Source organism: Sebastes umbrosus, chromosome 9 (genome assembly GCF_015220745.1).
Source record: "Sebastes umbrosus isolate fSebUmb1 chromosome 9, fSebUmb1.pri, whole genome shotgun sequence".
NCBI lineage: Eukaryota > Metazoa > Chordata > Actinopteri > Perciformes > Sebastidae > Sebastes > Sebastes umbrosus.
Genome location: NC_051277.1, coordinates 7,727,579 through 7,747,082, shown reverse-complemented (window position 1 = coordinate 7,747,082; position 19,504 = coordinate 7,727,579). Strand labels below are relative to the sequence as shown.

General features: G+C 40.5%; 1 protein-coding gene across 1 annotated transcript in view; it reads left to right on the top strand.

Moving 5' to 3' along the window:
- slit3 (slit homolog 3 (Drosophila)) overlaps positions 1–19,504 on the top strand; it is a 300,273-nt gene that overhangs the window by 208,556 nt on the left and 72,213 nt on the right. The window contains exons 7-12 of the mRNA XM_037780827.1: positions 1,069–1,140; positions 6,831–6,994; positions 9,124–9,268; positions 13,989–14,060; positions 15,921–15,992; positions 17,873–17,944. Coding sequence (XP_037636755.1) covers positions 1,069–1,140; positions 6,831–6,994; positions 9,124–9,268; positions 13,989–14,060; positions 15,921–15,992; positions 17,873–17,944 — 597 coding nt within the window. The remainder of the gene's footprint in view (positions 1–1,068; positions 1,141–6,830; positions 6,995–9,123; positions 9,269–13,988; positions 14,061–15,920; positions 15,993–17,872; positions 17,945–19,504) is intronic.

The window sequence follows — 19,504 nt, the reverse complement described above, 5'->3', positions numbered from 1 at the left end:
AGTCAACCTTGTTTTTCATTCCGCTTCAGGTCGATACTACATATGAGACAGGGTGTAGTTTATGAGAGAGCTAATAGTCAGAGACAGCAGTGACCTGCTTATGAGTTAGAGATGGAAGAAGCACAGATCAAGGGGATGGGTGTGTGTGTGCGTGTTCATATGTGTGTGTGTTTGTATCAATAAATAATGAGTTAAACTCGTGATGTGATGACTTGGCACACAGCTGAACAGAAGGTCAGAATCTGCAAATGCAGTGTTTTTCAGTTTTGATGATGTTTGACAAAGTACCAGTGATGTTTGTATGATTTCAATTCAAATCAGTCAATTTTATTCATACGATATGGCCAAAATCTTCTATCACGATATAGGTTTATTCATATCTCAATAACGATATATAGCATGATATTACATGTTTTCTGGTAATTCCAATAAATAAATAGTCCATATGAAATAACCACATGGTAAAGCCTTGTGAATGTAATGCTTAAATACCAGGGAACCTGTGGTTTCCAACCTGTTTGACTTATGTCCACTTTTTAAAAAAAAGCTTTTTTTAAAACAAAGAAATATGTTCTTTGGCCCCTTGTCTTACTCATTATTATGAGTGATTTCCCTTTCTCAGATTGTTTAATTTAAATAATTTTCCAGGACTTGAAGGGATAAAACTGTCCAGTATTCCACAAAAAAAATATTATAGAACAGCCTTCAAAACTTATTTTGGTGGAGCAAAATATGTTTTTGATCGTTTGCTTTTCTATTAGCCCCCTCCCAATTCATTTTGTGACCCCATTGGGGGGAAACCACCGCCGTAGACAAAGGTTCTCGTAAACTCAGTTATTCAAGTATGACTCTAAAACAAAAATCCCCAAACTTGGAGTTTGGAGAGGTCAGAGAAAAGGTGATGGGGACTCGAACCTGCGTTCTGGAGAGAATTTAATTTAACGTGCGTCAGAGTTTAAACCGCCAGACCAAAAAGTGGCACCAGGGTTTTATTTTTCTAACAGTCTGTTTTTCTCTTTTCTCCCCCTCCTCTCCTCTCCTCTCTCCTCTCTCTGTTTCTCCATCCAGCACCCTCAACAACAACAACATCACCCTCATCCCCCTGTCCAGCTTCAACCACATGCCCAAGCTGCGGACACTGTGAGTACAACACACACACACACACACACACACACACACTCACACTAACATATACTACAGATGCTCACACACGCGCACTCTGTGGTTGCACATTAACACACACATGCACACAGAGATGCATTAGTGCCTACTGTACTTTCATGCAAACTGAGTAAATACAGACATGTTCATTCTCATGCACACACACCACAAACACACACACACACACACACACACACACACACACACAGAGCATGGCAGCAGGGTCTGTGTGTGATCATCTAATCATGCCATAATAAGAGACCAACTCTTCTATTGTTTCATGACTGTGAATAATTATGTGGCCATTACACACACACACACACACACATGAAGACATACACGGAGATGGATACAGTGACAAACACACACAGACACACACTTGAGAAATGGTAACCTCATTAAAACCACAAGAAAGGCTTGTTTAGGCTCTATAGTTCAATCTGCTTTGATTAATTAGGAGAAATCTTCTCCACTGATGTTACTGATACACACACAGTCCTGATCCAACATGGCGAAATCATCCTCTCTGATTGATCAGAAGGAGGCTTTGATTTCTGTGTGTATATGTCTTTTTGTCTGTATTTAAGTTGTGAGAAGGAGATCTCACAGTTGCCAAGGCAATGGCACGACATCTCAAGGGAGACTACCCATAATCCCGTTGGGCTGTCTGAGAGAGGCAGACCATTGGTTGCATTCCTGCTGGCCACACTGGGGTTTGAATTCTGCCAAACCAGCATGCACAGAATGGGATTTCCTCCCCAGATCATCATGTTTAAGAGGCCCTTGTGTGGTCAATCGACCCTACTTAACATTCAGAAAATGGGGATTTCTAAACACAAGCAGGATAACAATCGCAGAAGTCCATTTATCTTTTACGAGCATTTTGTCTCTGTTCAACTTTTCATCCCCGAACAGCCAATCACGTGACAGGGTTTCTGTATTTCCTGCAGACTCCTGCTATACGGCTCAAAATCAGCATTTTAAAATTGGATTCAGGCAGCGGCGCAGCTCCGCAGATTGAGTACAGAGTTACCAATATCCAACAACTTTTAATCTGAAGCCCTCGTCTGCTTCTGTTTTCTGTCAGACGTGAGCGACTGTAACCTCTGATTTCCTCGTTCGTCCTCTTCCTTTTGTCTCTCCTCCTCCTTGCCATGTGTGCGCATCCCATTTCACATTTCTTCTCTCGTTTTTCTTCCTTATTTTTTACATCTTCCTCACTTACTCGTTCTTCTCTTATCATGAATTCTCTGTTTTCCCCATCACTCTTTCCTCCCATTTCATTTTCCTCTGCAGTGAGGGAAGAAGTATTCAGATATTTTACTTGAGTAAAAGTAACAATACAACAGTGTAAAAACACTCTGTAAGAAGTTAAAGTCCTGCATTCAAAATCTTAATTAAGTAAAAGTACAAAAGCATCAACAGCTTTGTTGAATACTTGATTCTGATTGGTCAATCACGGCGTTCTGTGGTCTGTTATTTCTTTATAGCAGGCCTTGCTATATGTAGAACAGACCGTTGCTCTGCGGTCGGGACCCAACATCATCCTGTTGGGGTTTATTTAACAACAATGACCGGCTCATTGTACATTATCCCTTACATATTAATAATTTAAAGCTGCAACGTAACTAGTAACTACAGTTGTCAAATAAATGTAGTGGAGTAAAAAGTACAATATTTCCAAAATGTAGTGGAGTAGAAGTATAAAGTAGCAAAGAATGGAAATACTCTAGTAAATTACTGTACAAGTACATCAAAAGTGCACTTAAGTACAGTACTTGAGTAAATATACTTCATTACATTCGACCACTGTCTCTCTGATATTCCACTCACTCACTTCCCATCAGCTCCCCTCTTCTTTCTCTCCTACCAACTTCTTCGTCTTCATCCCCTCTTGTTCCTCTCTTTCTGCTCCACCTCCTCCTTCTTTTCTTTCCACTCTTCATTTTTGCCCTCCTCTCCTCTTCCCCATCTCCTTTATGTCCAGTGTTCACATCTCAGTCCGTCCTCCTCTTTGTCCCTTCTGCCACTCTATCTCTTCATCCTCCGTATTACATTTGCCGCCCTGAGATCTCAGTATTGAATTTGGTGCTTTTATAAAAATGAGTCATTCAATCAAATGTTTAGAGATGTCCCTGATTTCATTAGAGGGGAAGTTCAAGAAGTGTGTGTGTTAGTAACTTCTTTCTAAATGAAATGGCTCACCTCCCCTGCCACCTTAATATGTGACTCCTTCATACGGCTGCTTTTACATATATTCACTTCACTCCTCTCACTTCTTTCTCTCTATCCATTCATCGATCTCTCTGTCTTTCTCTTCCTCCCTTTTCTGTCTTTCCTGCACCATCTATTAGCAGTAATGATATCACATCATGGTGCCTCTCATTCGGAAACTTGAACCAATGAAAAGATTAGAAATCCCTCTGCTTCTATCTGTGTGTGTGTGTAATTCACTGTATTGGAGATGTGCCCAGTAACTCTCTGGAGCAAATACTAAGAATAAACACACACACATTCACAGACACACTATGCACAATGCCCTTAGTCACCCGCAACCAATAAGCCCAACAAACGCTATCACTGCCTAACAGCCACACACACAAACGCACACGCAAACACACACAGCACTTTGTCCGTACCCCCTGCCTCTTCCCATTCTCCCCTGTGTTTTAATCCTACTTGTCAGTAATTAAGGCTGAGCCGGGGGTGGGCCGGGACGTGGCTATCTCCATGCGGGGGTTTGACTATAAACTGGATTTATAATGGGAGAGCGGTATTAAAACCCACTGCCCCCGCTGCTAGCATCAATGAGCCCATCTCTGTTCCATAACAGGATTTGTCCTCTGCTTTATTACAAAGGGAGGCCTGTCTTCTGAAAGGCTAGATATCCCGGCTGGCATATAATACGCTGACAAGACACTCTAGTGTTCATCCGCCCTCCTTCTCCTCATCTCTCTCTCTCTTTCTTTTTTTTTTTTTTTTAAGGTGTCACATCCAGCCAGTGCAGCTCAGCTCTGTGAAACATCACCTGATGCGCTCTCTTTAAATTGAGTTGTACCATTTAATTAATGCTACAAGTGAAATGTGAAAAGGCCATCAGTGTGATGTTACGTGAAGTATAAATTGGCAATTAGAAATCTCATCAGCATCTGATGAGATTCAGTGATGTCACCTGATGAGAGAATCTTCGTTATCGTTTAATTCACTCGCACTGTTGTGATGTGTGCAAAGTCTAATGCATAGTGTAGATGATGCGTTAAATGCTCGGCCATGGATGTATAATAAGACCTGGATACGGCGCCGCCGCTCAGCCTTGCACCCAATATTTTCCAGTATTGCAACAAAAAATCCCCCTGTGACCCTAAAATAATTTTCCCTACAGACCACCACTGTAAAAGAGACGTGTGTGAAACTGTTGACAGGACACCTCCAACTGCAAACAAGAACGATTATGACTCTTTCTATTCGGAATTTTTTGATTAGATTTCATATTTGTTTCCTCGAGCCGAGAAAAGCGAATTAAAAATGTTGTGACCTTATCACAATGTATAATCCATGGGTCGAGCAGGAGAAACCACTGTGCTTATTCATTGGGCCGCATACCGCGGAAGTCAACTTAGAAGCTTGAAAACTTTTTTTGCTGTATGCGCCAGTCGAGTAATTGTCATTGGACTGAATAGGCGCCTGGTTGGGGTCCGGTGTCCAGGTCTTATTATACATCCATGGACTCGGCTCACACAGTTTACAACCAAAAAACAATAACATATTCTCATTTCAAGTCAATTTTATTTGTATAATCACAAATTTGCCTCAGGGGGCTTTACAATCTGTACAGGATACGACACCCTCTGTCCTTTACAGTACGACCCTCTCATCGGATGAGGAAAAACTCCCCCTAAAAAAACATTTAAAGGGAAAAAACTTTACATCCAGTAGTAAGTTGCTTTTTTGTGGTTTTTGAAATAGACATCTCTGAGATTTGTGCCTCCACCTCATTACAGCCAAGGTAAATTCAATTCTGTTTCGGTCGCTCACAATGTTCAGAAATAACATTTAAAAAAAACAGTGTCCCAATTTCTGAGAATAATCAACAGACCTCACAGTCGGGATTGGCACTACTTTCTGCCAAAGAAATAGTGCTAACCAAAGCTGTTGTTTTTCTGTGAATTATCCCATTATCAACAGGAACATTGGCTCTGGAAAAAAGGTGCCGTTGAGTTTTTTCAGATGTAAGATTTTTAATGTGTTAGCCACAACAAACCAAATTTCGTTCATCTCTGTGGTACTGAAGTGGAGGAGGAAAACTCAGGGATTAATATCTGAAAACACAGGCACATGAAACCAAAACTAAATGTATGGCTACAGTAGATACCACCAGAGCATGTGAGAATATGTGCTCAACTCACTAATTTGATGACTTCAGACTCCTTGACAAAATAAAAAAAAGACTTGCAACTTGATTTGGACTTTAACACCAGTGACTTCTCTTGGATTTGAGCCTTTTGACTTGAAACTACATGATACCATTCCCAGAGTCCAAAGATTAAAACGTTTCTAAAAGTTATTTAGAAACTGTGTGTGCGAAGGCGATCAATTGCCCTGTAACGGAGGTAATGGAGTTGTTGGGTTTCTTTACTTTTTGAGAGATTCTGTATTGATTTGTTTGGGTGGAGGATTTACTCATGGGGGAATAACTAAACTGAACTTTTCTCTTTTGTTGGTTTATTGTTGAATCCCCCAAAAAAGTGGTGTTTATTTGTAGAACTCTGCACTCTTTATTTGTGGTGAATATTATTGTGACTTGCATTTGATTATCTTACACTTAATACCCCGGATCCACTTTGTTTGAACCAATCCGACAGCATTCAATCAAGTCTGGAGAAAACTGTGAAGAACTAACGTTACTGAGCACCAGTTGGCGCCAGTTACTTTAGTTTAGGACTTGGGACTTGAGTGCATTCACTTGAGACTTACTTGTGACTTGCAAAACAATGACTTGGTCCCATATCTGCTAGAAGCCCAGGAATCTACGACACATCCCATGTAATCACAACATATCCTGTCACTATAGCCACTATGAAATCAAGCCAACATACTCCAAAGAAATTAAAAGATCTTTTTCAATTTATTGATTTATTTGCTCCATTTTTGTCTCCTCTTGCTCATCTTTTGATTCTATTCCTCTCTTTCTATTCATTGTCATTCTTTGTGTCCACTCTCTTCATATCTGAATCTTTCCTTCAGTACAGAATTATATTCGTATTCTTTCCCACCTTTGTCGCTGTCGCTCTTTTCTGTCTGTTTCTCTCTGTCCTTCTGAAGAGATTGTGATTTAGCCGTATGTGTCCTCCCTCTAAAGGGAGTCATATTGTCACAGACCTTGGGGAAATGAGAGTTGAGGATATTACTCTGGGTGTTTGTGTGAGTGTGTGTGTGTGTGTGTGTGTGTGTGAGCCTCCTGATCCTGGCCAAGGATGTAAGCTGTGTGAAAAATAGAACCTATTTGAGTGCCGAATCAAATACGTTTGCTCTTACTGAGCTGATGTGCTTCACAGACTCTTTGAGAGACTTTTGCCTCTAGAAAGTGCCCATTTCAAATGGGATAATAAAGAGTTTATTGTGCTAATTTCACCCACTCAGGCTCGTTTCTTTCTCCTTCTCTCTCCCAGGCGTCTGCACTCCAACAATCTCCACTGTGACTGTCACCTGTCCTGGCTCTCTGATTGGCTCAGAGCCCGGCGGGGCTTGGCTCCCTTCACCCAGTGCATGGCCCCCGCCCACATGAGGGGCCTCAATGTCCCAGATGTGCAGAAGAAGGATTTTATCTGCAATGGTGAGACATCAACACACATACACACGATATTCAGGGCTCGACATTAACGCTTGCCCGGGGCAAGTAAACTCTGTGTTCGGGCTAGTGGAATGCCTCATGCAGTTGTCCGGTCAGGCAAGTGAAAAATAAATGTGATCTTTATTAGGGATGCCTCGATATTCAGTAAAAATATGCGATCGGGAGATCGGCATTAATTCTTTATTCGAGTCCCCAGAGTACGCTCCGTCGCTCCGAGAGTGAGGTGCTCTGAATAAGTGAACAGTAACGATGCATTCCAACAGCACTTGAATTTCCGAACGGTCCAGTTTGTTTCAGAGTGCGCTCTGACACTCGGAGTGATTATTTAAGAACTCACCCATAGCGTGAAGCTTCATTGTGAACAACAAATCTGTGTTGAAATTGGTGTCCCATGTAAATAAAACACCTAACAGCTAATGTTAACGGATGTTCCACTGGGTTACATTATGGTGCGTTCAATCTCTGCTCAGTAAAAATGAGCATTAGGCAAAGGTAAATTATAACATTATCATGATGCGTTCAAATGTAATCTTGTAAAATGTCGTTTTTGGTGAGAAACTTGAATAAATCCAGTTGTTTGAAGGAGATGTTTTCACAGCAATATAAAATAGATATTAAGAGAGGGAATTATGACCTGTTTAACTTCCTAACACTAGCTCTAAGCAGCTTATAATATATCTTATTTTTTAATAGAACCAGATTTTCCATTTTGGACAAGTTAGTTTGTCTATTGGGCAAGTAAAACATCTCATCTACTTGCCAGATGGTCAACTGGCTGAAAAAGCTTAATGTCAAGCCCTGATATTCCATTGAAATATCAAAGAGCATGGCTGAAAGACACTCTGAAGCACCTTTCTAGAGCTTATTGTGGCATGCGAAGTGACGATGTGACTCTATCTGAAGTCAAGGCGGTAATAAAAAAGGCCTACTTTTATTTTCATCCAACATTTGTTTTAAATTGGCTCTGGAACAAAACCTATAAAAAATATTTTTGTAGAAAAGCCACCAGTTTTGCGCTCCATTGCAGCTACATCAAATTGACACATGATAGTATTTTAAATCGAGCCTCTAAAGCAACATTCAACCTCGAACTATTCAGCAACACCAATATAGATATGACATGCAGAGTGGATTCAAGCTGATTGAATTTAGTGCCGTTGACAGTAGACGCTCTTTGACGTAGAGTTCTACAACACAGGGACTATAATAACCATAAAGGCCATTATTGCAGGCAGCATTGTTATCATGTACAGACAGCTCAGCGTTGAGTTTATAGCACTGAAAGAATTACACCATGTAGAGCGCGTAATCAGCTAAAAGGCCAGTATAAGAGCAGTAGTGTTATCAGCTGCAGATAGTACACACACTGTTTATAGGCCTCTGATTCAGCTCTCTGCTCTAATAGACTGTCAGGCTGTGCTCTCTTTATTAGCCCTTAGCCTCGTCTTTTCTGCCTGCATGCTCCACAGCAGACCTCCTCTCACTGCTCTTTTTCTTTCCCCTACTTTATGTGTCAATAACAGCCTCTCTTTCTCAATTTCTCTTGTTCTTTCTTTACTTTATCCCTCCATTTTCCCTTCTTTCCTCCTTTTCTATATAATTTTCCTATCTTTCCCAATGTTCCTACCCTTCCATCCTCTTTTTCTCTATCTCTCCTCCTGCTCATATCCAGCAATATTTGTTTTTACGTGCTGTGGCCAGATAATATTTAGTACTAATATTCAGTTTATATTGCAATTTCCTCTCATTTCATACCAAAAAATGTCATTCTTCCCTCGAAAGAATTGTATTCCTGGCAGGATGCAAATGCTTCTGAAACTACACAAAGACCATAAAACTCCCCCCTGAAGCTGACTCTAATCTCATTGAGAGAAACTGGGATGAAATATACAAAAAGCATCGTAAAGAATTAAGAATAAAACAGGAGCTAAAATTCGATTGCACAAATTATCGTACTAGTAATAAATGTAGCTGCAGGCACGGAGGGATCTTTCCTTTTCTCTTCCGTATTTGGCAGTAAACCAGTGAAAACGATCTCACATTTGAACAAATTAAAGCCAATCTCTGCTTGATGTTTTATATATATTCCATCTGTATATTTCTGTCTACAGGTCCAGCACAGACAGAATCGAGGACTTGTGTTCCTCAGGTAGCCGTTTGTCCGCCAAGCTGCAGCTGCAACAACAACATCGTGGACTGTCGTCGTAAAAGCCTCACTGAAATACCAGCCAACCTCCCAGAGGGCATCGTGGAGATGTAAGTCTGATTTGTTTTTACTGGTAGTATCAACTGACTTGTTCATACAAAGCACATTTTACTTATCATGTATTATGTTTTCTTTAAATGTGTATATTTACTCGCTTTTCACACTACATCAGTATTTCTATCAGAGGTGGGAGAAGTACTCAGATGCTTTACTTTACTAAAAGTAGAAATATCACAGTCTAAAAATACTCCATTACAAGCTAAAGTCTCAAATTCAAAATGTTACTGAAGTAAAAGTATTAAACGTATTATCAGCAAATGTACTTAAAGTAAAAGTACACATTATGCAGAATGGCTCCTTTCACAGTGTTATACTTTTATAGAATATTATATTATTCAGTTTTTGTCACTAACACATACATGAAAGAGCATTTCAATGTTGTAGTTGCTCAATGTGGAGACAATTGTAGATACTTTGTGTACTACTGGGTAGATATGAAGTATAGTGCTGCATCATATCATATCATATAAGAATATCATGTGTTTTAGTGTAAAAAAGTGTCAAATAGATTTAGTGGAGTAACAAGTACAATATTTCCCTCTGAAATGTAGTGGAGTAGAGGTATAAAGTAGCAGAAAATGGAAATACTCAAGTAACGTACAAGTATGTCAAAATTGTACTTAAGTACAGTACTTGAGTAAATGTACTTTCCACCACGGTATTCCTTATTTAAAACTGCATTCTGGCCACATTCCCATGATGGACCCATGTTCAAATGATCTGCTTTGTACATTATGTGTTTTTGCTCAACAAAATCATGTAGTTATTTGCGTTTTTTCTCCTTCTCTTTATTCATTGAACACATTGGATTTTAATGTTATACGGGTTATATATACGTGGTTATGCAAATGTGTGTGTAGAATTGCAGAGATTTGATTCTAGTGTACTGAAGGAGACATTTTGAACAATTCATAAGATTAAAAACAGCAATAGCCACTTCAAAACTATTTGTAAGCCAGAGTTTGAATGAAAACTAATTAATACTTAATCCAAACACACAAACACACTCAGTTTCACTGTGATATTTAGACGCTTTAATTCAACTAGACGTTACACCCCAACCGATCTCTGGCGCACTGTGAGTTTCGCAATGGCATCATGTTTGAGATTGCAGCAAAACTCTTTCTTTTACACACTCACACACTTTTCCTCTTCTTCTCTCTCCCCCTCCTCCTTTCTGTGTGTTACACACACATTTAAACACACACACGCACACACCACAGTGGGACGTGTTTGATATCCGTATTGATCGCTGTACCCTGTTTGTTTGTACAGAGGACAGCTGGTTGATTGCTCTCTGAGTAAGGGAGCAATTCTCCCCCGCAACGCCACGCCAATACCTCTACACATCCCCGGCATAAGTAATAGATTCACACTCACATACACACCAACGCACACGCACGTATGCAGACACACCAGATTTTGTATGCGCAAACAAAGTACGTACTTGGGCACAAATTACACGTACACACACACACTCTCAGAGGGTCAAACACACACAGATGCACTTGCATTGTGATTGAGCTACAGGCACCAAATATATCTGATTAGATCTCTTGGACACACAAACACACACATACACACACACACACACACACAGACACAGAATTAGCATTTGATCCATTAATAAATGTTGTTGCTGCAGCCAGAAACAATAGAGTTTAATAGGATGATGTATTGTCAGTCCTCCAATACAGACAAAGTCATCTCTCTGCATGCTGGTGGCAAGGATCACTGCCAGTTGTGTGTGTGTATACAGCACACAACTGTGCACGTCTAAGTGTGTGTGTGTGTGTGTGTTAATCTGTCTCTCCAAGTCAAATACATTCACAAAGTAATTTAACAAAACAGGTTTGTCTCAAGGCGTTTAACTTCATTAGAGCATCAACAGTGTGTGTGTGTGTGTGCCCATTGTGAACATGCTCACCTGCCAAACCCGTCTCCTGTTTCAGTTGCCGTTTAATCGCCGCCTCACCTTATAGATTTTTTTATATTGCCTCTTAAAATGCCTTCCCTTTAATACATCCTTTGATATTGAGCCTCTAAGTGTCTTTGACTCAACCTTGTCTTAAAGCCCCCAGATATAATTTGTTACTTGTTGTGTGAGCAGATTGTCTCTGTCAATATCTGTACATCCTTGATTTATTTTGACCGCCCTCGGTAGGAATAAGGTGTTGTTGCCTGCCAGGGGCGCGAGGTGGGGGAATTTAGAAAAGGGACACGAGCCAAGAAACAGCCACCTGTAAGGGGGTTGTGATGCATTCAAAGACAGGACCAATAAATTCAACTAAATTGCATTTAATCCCAGTAAATGTGATCAAAACTTGGCTTTGGAGTCCATGTCAGAAAATATATTGCTTGTATTTATTGTATTTAGCTGTGTAGTGACTGACAGTGGTTAAAGGCAAACAGTGATACAAGATGAAGATAGATGCATAGATAGATAGATAGATAGATAGATGGGTAGATAGATAGATAGATAGATAGATAGATAGATAGATAGATAGATAGATAGATGGGTAGATAGATGGGTAGATAGATGGATAGATAGATAGATAGATAGATAGATAGATAGATAGATAGATAGATAGATAGATAGATAGATAGATAGATAGATAGATAGATAGATAGATAGATAGATAGATAGATAGATAGATAGATAGATAGATAGATAGATAGATGGGTAGATAGATAGATAGATAGATAGATAGATAGATATCAAGGGAGGAGAGTAAAGAAAAGAGGGATGGAGAGTGGAGGTCAGGAGCAGCACAGGGTGGGGTCTGAAGAGGAGGAGGAGAGGAAGAAGAAGGGTGGATTAGTTCCCATTTATCATTCTGACAGTTGACCCTGTAGCCGGCCTTGGGACCTCACCCATCCTCCTCTCTTCTTCTTGATTCCTCCTCTTCTCTCCCCTGTTGTCCACACTTCTCCACACCTCTTATTGCTCCATTGTTCTCCTAATTTCCCACTCCTCTTCTCTTCTTCTCCTCTTCCCTCCTTTTTCTTCCTCTCCTTTTCTTCCTTTCATATTCTCTAATTTTGTGCTATGACTTTTGGTTCTCATCTCCTCCTCTACCTCCACCCCTTTCCTACTTCCTTCCCTCAACGAGGTCACATGAAGAATACATGAGCTACTTAGAGTACATGAATGTGTTGTCTAGACCAGTCATTCCCAAAAACTGGGTCAGGACCCACCGGTGGGTTTATTAGGGCCACCAAATAAATTTGCAGAATTTATTCCATGCAGGAAACGAAGTTGTGATTTATGTATATCTTTTTTGAAATGGCTGGTTTACCTATTCAAGATAATACAAGGTGATGCGGAAATAAGAACATTCATTTACACACAAATTCGCTCTTCTCAAGATGTATAGATATGGGGCCTATTGTGAATTAAGTAGCAATGTCATTTTTAAAGAGTGTGTCCCCAGAAACACTAGGAAACAGTGGCCTCGACCATCAGGAGAGCAGAAACTAAACTACAGTACATTTCCCCAAACATGGGCTTTGTGCCTGATGGCTCCCCACATTATAATAGATAGAATACTAGCAGTATGGCGTAATGAGTGTGCAGTCTTCCAGAGAAAGAGATGTAATAAGTTCCCTTTGGCCCTGAGCCTGTAAAAGTTGAGGAACGTAATGTGTTCATGAATACAGACTGCATCTAAAGAAGAGAGCGTTGTGGCTCCAACAAAGGAACATATGAAATATTCAAATAAAAGAAGATGAGAAATTATGATTGGAAAATGAAAAAGTGTCACTCTGCTGCTGCCAGTTGCAGTTAAACCAATTGACCCATGTGCAAATTGGATACAGCATCGGTAGCGGGGCCCCGTTCATTCCTATGAAAGTTGCTCAGTAGCACATGAAGCAAAAAAAGGTCAACTTCCGAGTCTAAAACTACCCGGATCTTCCGGCGATCTTCTGCATCCATTGGGCCCATAGAGCAGCGCAGTAGTGTGTCCTTTAACTCCCAGCCCTCGCTCCAGCCTAGGTCTGGGTCGCCGACTTACAGACGTCTCTTTCCCAATGTAAGTCTATGGGAAAAAGTATTTTTGGGCCCTATGGCATCACATGGCCGATACGGAAGTTTCAATTCCACTGTTTGACCATTACAAAGTTTGCTTCAAAGCCTGCCGTTCTTCCTGGGGGCTTGAGCCAGTCAGGTAGTTGTCATACTTTGCCATTAGAAACATTTATCCATCACTGGACCTCCTGAACACTTTGGCCAGACTCTTACTGATCAAACAGGAACTTTGGTCAGCAGCAGTCCAGGTTTTGGTTGCTCCGATTCTTTTCTTATTAGTCTCATGTAAGCTTTCATTACTGCTGAGCTGCAAAATTCAACTTAACATTTCACACCGAGTGACCTTGATCAGCCCCCGCTGCAAGCAATGACCAACCTGCAGAAATAGTGTGTAGCTGTTGATTGGAACAACCACCTTTTGAACCTTTTGTGCACTTGTGCTTGACTGAGGTTGTGGCGTAGACAGGACTTCATGATAACCAACGACTTCTTTGACCTTGGTGAAATTCAACATCAAAAGGAAAGAAAAATGAACTTATAATCTTTTGTTGGCGTTGTATTCAAATTTTCTCATTGTATGTTTTAGGGGGTAATGTGTTCATCTAATTAATTTGAAGGGATTGTTAAAGATCATCTAACTCCTTCTTTTTCTCACCCCCTCCCTTCTCTCTCTCTCTTAGTCGCTTGGAGCAGAACTTGATTAAAAGTGTCCCAGCAGGAGCCTTTTCATCCTACAAGAAGCTCAAGAGGATGTAAGTCTGTCTGGATCAAACTGTACAGACAATCTCAAACACTCACAAAAATGCATGTGGATTCACACAAGCTGGTAGCATTCGATCGGATATGCATGAACATGACTCACATTAAGAACCTTAGCAGCCAACTTCTTTTACTGGCACCATACATGGATGCATTCTTTTATTTATTTATTCATTTATTTAACCAGCTACGTCCCGCTGAGGTCAACTAAAACAACTGCATCATCTGCATAACAACGAGTACAAGTTTCATGTGAATTCACTCCACTAGATCATTTATGTGAACAGAAACTAAAGCAGACCCAGTATAGAACCTTGGGGCACTCCAAGGTTTAGTACAGTAATCCAGCATAAACTGAGCTCATTGACTTTCACACATTGAGTCCAACCTGAGCTAATCTTTAAACCAATTGACACTGATTGACATTTTTCACCATTTTCTGACATTTTGTAGACCAAACAACTAATCGACTAATCGAGGAATTTAACAACATATTAGTCAACAATGAAAATAATCATTAGTTGCAGCCCTACAAATTCAAGGTAATTTTATTGTCGAAAAAACAGAGATATAAAATTCAGTAAACTTCATTGTGTCCACTCACTTATATTATTGACTCATTTAATTTGAGAAATATGTTGATTGACATGAGTTGTATTCAATCAACGTTAGGGATAAGGGAGGACCTACTTACCTTGGAGTCACACTGATAAGGCAGTTTGTGTATTTGTTTGTCTGACTGCACTCCTTGTGGGTTGCGATGGCCTGTTTATCTAACGTTTGATCTTTGGTTATTACACGGCTTTGTTGAATACTCGATTCTGAGTCAATCACAGAGTTCTACGGTGTGTTATTTCTTTATAACAGACCGTTGCTATGGACGCAGTTCTGATCTCAAACTTTGGAGGGCCATTTTTGCGTCAAATTATTGATTTGTTAAGTAAGTAGCCGTGTAATAAGCGGGATAATGTACAGCAAGCGGGTCATGGTTGTGAAATAAACCCCTTCAGGGTGATGCAAGACCCTCCGCTTTAATTTGTGGTTGGGCTGGAAACTGTCAATCTGATCTGGCAACGCTGCTCACTAGCAGAATGTGGTTTTAATGTAGAATTATAATTAACAGACACATAATCAGTTACTGATTTCTATAATATTTACAGACTGTGAGTAGTCAAAAAGAAAAGAAGGGCATCTGTCTAATCTGAAGTCCAAACCAGCATGCATACACACACACACACACACACCAGCATGCATACACACACACACACACACACACACACACACACAGTCGCACGGCTCATCTATTCTTGTCTCATTCACACACACACCCACAGACATAAAGCTCCCTGGTGAAAAATGTCCTTATCATGCAAATGGCTGAAATGCCAGACTTGCAGACTTCTGCAAGGTTGTAAGGTTATCCACCCACGCACACGCACCCACACACACACACACACACACACACACACACACGCACACACAGAGATGGAATTTTAACCTCCCCAGAAGTGTTAAATAATATATCTTACAGCGGTGGAAGTGAATGACATGAACTGCACTTAACATGCCACTGCTTCCACTCTTCCTCTCTCTCTCTCTCTCCTGTCGCTTCACTTCTCTCCCTCGCTCTGTCCATCACTCTCTCCCTCATTTACTTACACATTCAGCCCATCTTACTTCTTTTTTTTTACTTGTGTCCCCTTGCCTTGACCTCTGCTGATGTATTCTCTCATGATCATTTGTCAGACAGTTCTAGGACATTCACACAGAATGAACCCCATTACTGTGTATTACAGTAATGCACTTACCCTCTCTCTCTCTCTCTCTCTCTCTCTCTCTCTCTCTCCCCCCAGTGACTTGAGTAAGAACCAGATTTCTGACATTGCCGCCGATGCTTTCAGCGGCCTCCGCTCACTCACCTCACTGTAAGTATGACACACGTACACGCCAACACACACACACACACACACACACATATCCAGACAGGAAAGTAATTGCGTTTCCAGACATTTAGCAAATAAAAATGTTGTCGCTGTCGATGTTGACAACCTGACCACAGCGCTGCAGAGTGTGTGTGTGCGCTGTATGTGGGTCTTTGTATTTGCTTGTGTGTGCGTGTAATCAGTCAGTGCATGTGTGTGTGTCTGAGGGTGAATGTGATAAGAACATGAAGGACAGTTTAATTTGAATCAATCTGGAGCATGAAAATGAGACAGACAGACAAGAAGGGGTAGACAAGGTGAACCCTGGGTGTTAAAACTGAACACACACACACACACACACACACACAGTTAAGTCCGTTGAACAGGAATGTCACCGAGAGGCACGACTTTTGCAGTAGAGGCCAGCTGAGGCGTGATGTAGCAACGTATAAAATTGCTCAAGTGAATTAAATGGTTGCAATTGGAAGCACATCTCAAACATAATTTCAGTTTTTGACGATCAAACGAGATAAATGGTCCAACAGTGTGCTCAGAGAGTAAAGCCTCAGTGCTGAAATGACTGTGCTGGATGTTTTTTTTTCTTATAATCTGACAAAAAAGTTAAATATTGCGATGGGAACAGACAACTTTGTCTCTTTGATAGTAACACTCCTTCAGTTCTTGTCCCTGAAATAGTTTTTCCAACTCAGTGAGCGTGACAGCTTTGTCATTCTGAGCAGATGTATTCTGGGTCCTCTCTGTCTTTAGGAGATCTCAATATTAGTGAACGTTTATAGGAGAGGTGTCGGTCAAAAACACAGTAATAACAAAGGACATCTTGGTTTAAGGTATCTTTTCTAAGGGTTTTGCATTAAAGTGACTCTGACCAGGGGAAACCATATATCTTCAGATTTGATGATATAGATTTTTTTCCCTCATGGGTTGAAAAGAATCCCACTGTATTTCTGTAATCCTGAAGAAATGCATTTTGTCAAAGATGAAAAAAATACCTTTTTTTCTTCTGAAAAGTTGACATTTTGGATGGTTTTCATAGCATTCAAGCATTATTACTTTTTGATTTCAGCTGAGACACCTTCACATGAGCACTATTGTCATGATTTACTGACAAACAATTTGACATAAGCATCAAACTTTGGTATCTGATGAGAGTATTTCATTTAAATGTACATTTATTTTGCAAAACCAGTTCCACCACTCCACATTGATGGGTAGAATATGAATATAAAAGCATAATACTGTAAATTACACTATATGATTCAGGGTTCAATGTATCCTTATACAACAGTTTGTATAATATCTTAGGAAAAATTATTCCTAATTTTTTGTGCGTTTTCCTACAAATGTCTAGCAACACGTGTCAATTCCCGCTAGATACATACATACAGTCTTTTCAGAGTAAACTTCCGTCTTAACAGAAAACAACTTGGTTAGGTTATAGGCAACAAAACTACTTAGTTAGGTTTAGGAAAAGGTCGTGGTTTGGTTTAACATAACTCAGGAAGTGGTGTTACTTAACAAAGAAATCAAAAGTTGATTTCTGGTTTCACACGGGACATGAACACTGGTCTCCTAGGTGAAAGTCCGGTGTTTATTCACTGTATGCTTTGAAAAATGTAAATATTATAATACAAATGTCCCAAAAAATACACTTTAATGGGATAAAATACCACAAGATGCCACAACTTGTGGATGCAGAGCAGTGCCCCTCTCCAGTGGCGGATTAGAGCAGCAATAATGTCCAGAAAACAACAAAGTATTTACTGAGCTTCACAGCCGGCTCCAGACCGCATACGCCTGGACGTGTGAGGACAGCCTTGTAAACACTGTATCCTAAATGATGTTGTTTTGACTGTCCTGTGCAGGGTGTTGTACGGCAACAAGATCACAGAGCTGCCCAAGGGATTGTTTGATGGACTGGTTTCCCTGCAGCTACTGTAAGTACTGTCTGTGTGCTCTGTTGTTATGTGTGTACCTGTGTGTCTGTGTGTGGTCCACCCCCCAGAAAACAATGAAATACATTATTCAGCAAACAAAAGAATATCTCACTCATATACGGGATGAACTACCCAGGAAACACTGTATGGTCATTGATTTGTAACAGCAAGTCTGTGCAGCTACAGTTTCTTTTAGAAAATGGACAACCGACGAAAATGTCTAGCCGTTAGGCAGGTATTATGCACATGTGTTACTTGGTGACTAGGGCTGTCATAATGATGACATGATAATGACATGCTCAACAGAGCGATATACAATATTATTGCCTTTTTACAAATATCTTAATGTATCCCAATTTTAGTGCTGTATAAATAAGCTTTATTGTTAGGCTAGGTGTAGGCTAACAGACAGTTTTAAAGCTAATAATACTTGTTTATTGTTAGATGCAGAACACAGAAGGGCAATGAGAAGCAGCGTTTTTTTTTAGCTGAGACACTTTGGTTTCTATGATACGGAATATCCGCAGAAGTAAAAATGTCGGCACATGGTAGAGTACTTGCTCTGGATGAAGGGAAGGCTGAAGCACGTATAGGGAGAGAGGACGGACCCATTGGTCTATGTGTATTCATTTCTCCTCCATTGGTGTTGTTGTTCAGCACTCGTAGCCTACATGTAGGATGTGACGGCTGGTCTTTGTGGTATTTGTCCGGCCCCTCCTCCGTTGTGATTGGACGTCGGGGTTAAAAGTGGCACTAACGTTTGGCGTTTTACCAAAAGTTGAACGTTTTTCAACTCTCTGCGACCAGAAAAAAACCCACTAAACATGCAGCGCTCAGTGCAGAATAGACGCTCAGCGCCTCGTCACGCTTGCCATCCCCTGCGGTTGGCTTGTCAATAGTGTGTTATTGCAATATTGCGGTTATTACAACAGCCCTATTGGTGACATCACCACTTGACAGAAGAAAAGCCAGGACTTCAAGCAAGGCGTTTCAGGCAGTTCAGGAGCAGTGTTCCTGTGGGGGAGAGTTACTCCCTTTGGTGTGGACTTTGGGCTTTGAAACTTTGCAGACCTTTTATAAGCACAAAAAATATATATAACACACTAAATTAAAGGGAAAAAGCATAAAGGAATAAAAGATCCCCTTTAAGATGATTTGGTGACTTTGCATTAAATAGTTTTATCTACAGTACATTACTTTTATACCATGATCACAGCTAAAGCCACTTTTAAATGCCTCTATATACTGTACGGTAGTGATTTTATGAGGACAAGCAAATCTCAGTAATCATCACTACTGCACAGCGGCAGCTATAGCCGCATCCCCTCTTCGTGCATTAACCCTCCATCTGTCCTGCAATGTGTGTGTGTGTATACAGAAAAGTGAACCAAATTGATGCACTGTAATAAAAACCGTAATCTCCCATAGTTCTTCTAACATTTAGTGTCTACTAGGAGGGAAATGCTATTAATTGTAAATAATTCATCACGGGTGCAGGTTCAAACTGCAGCAGTGGTTCAGCACGCAGTATATAAGGGCTACATTTGGTACTGTATGTGG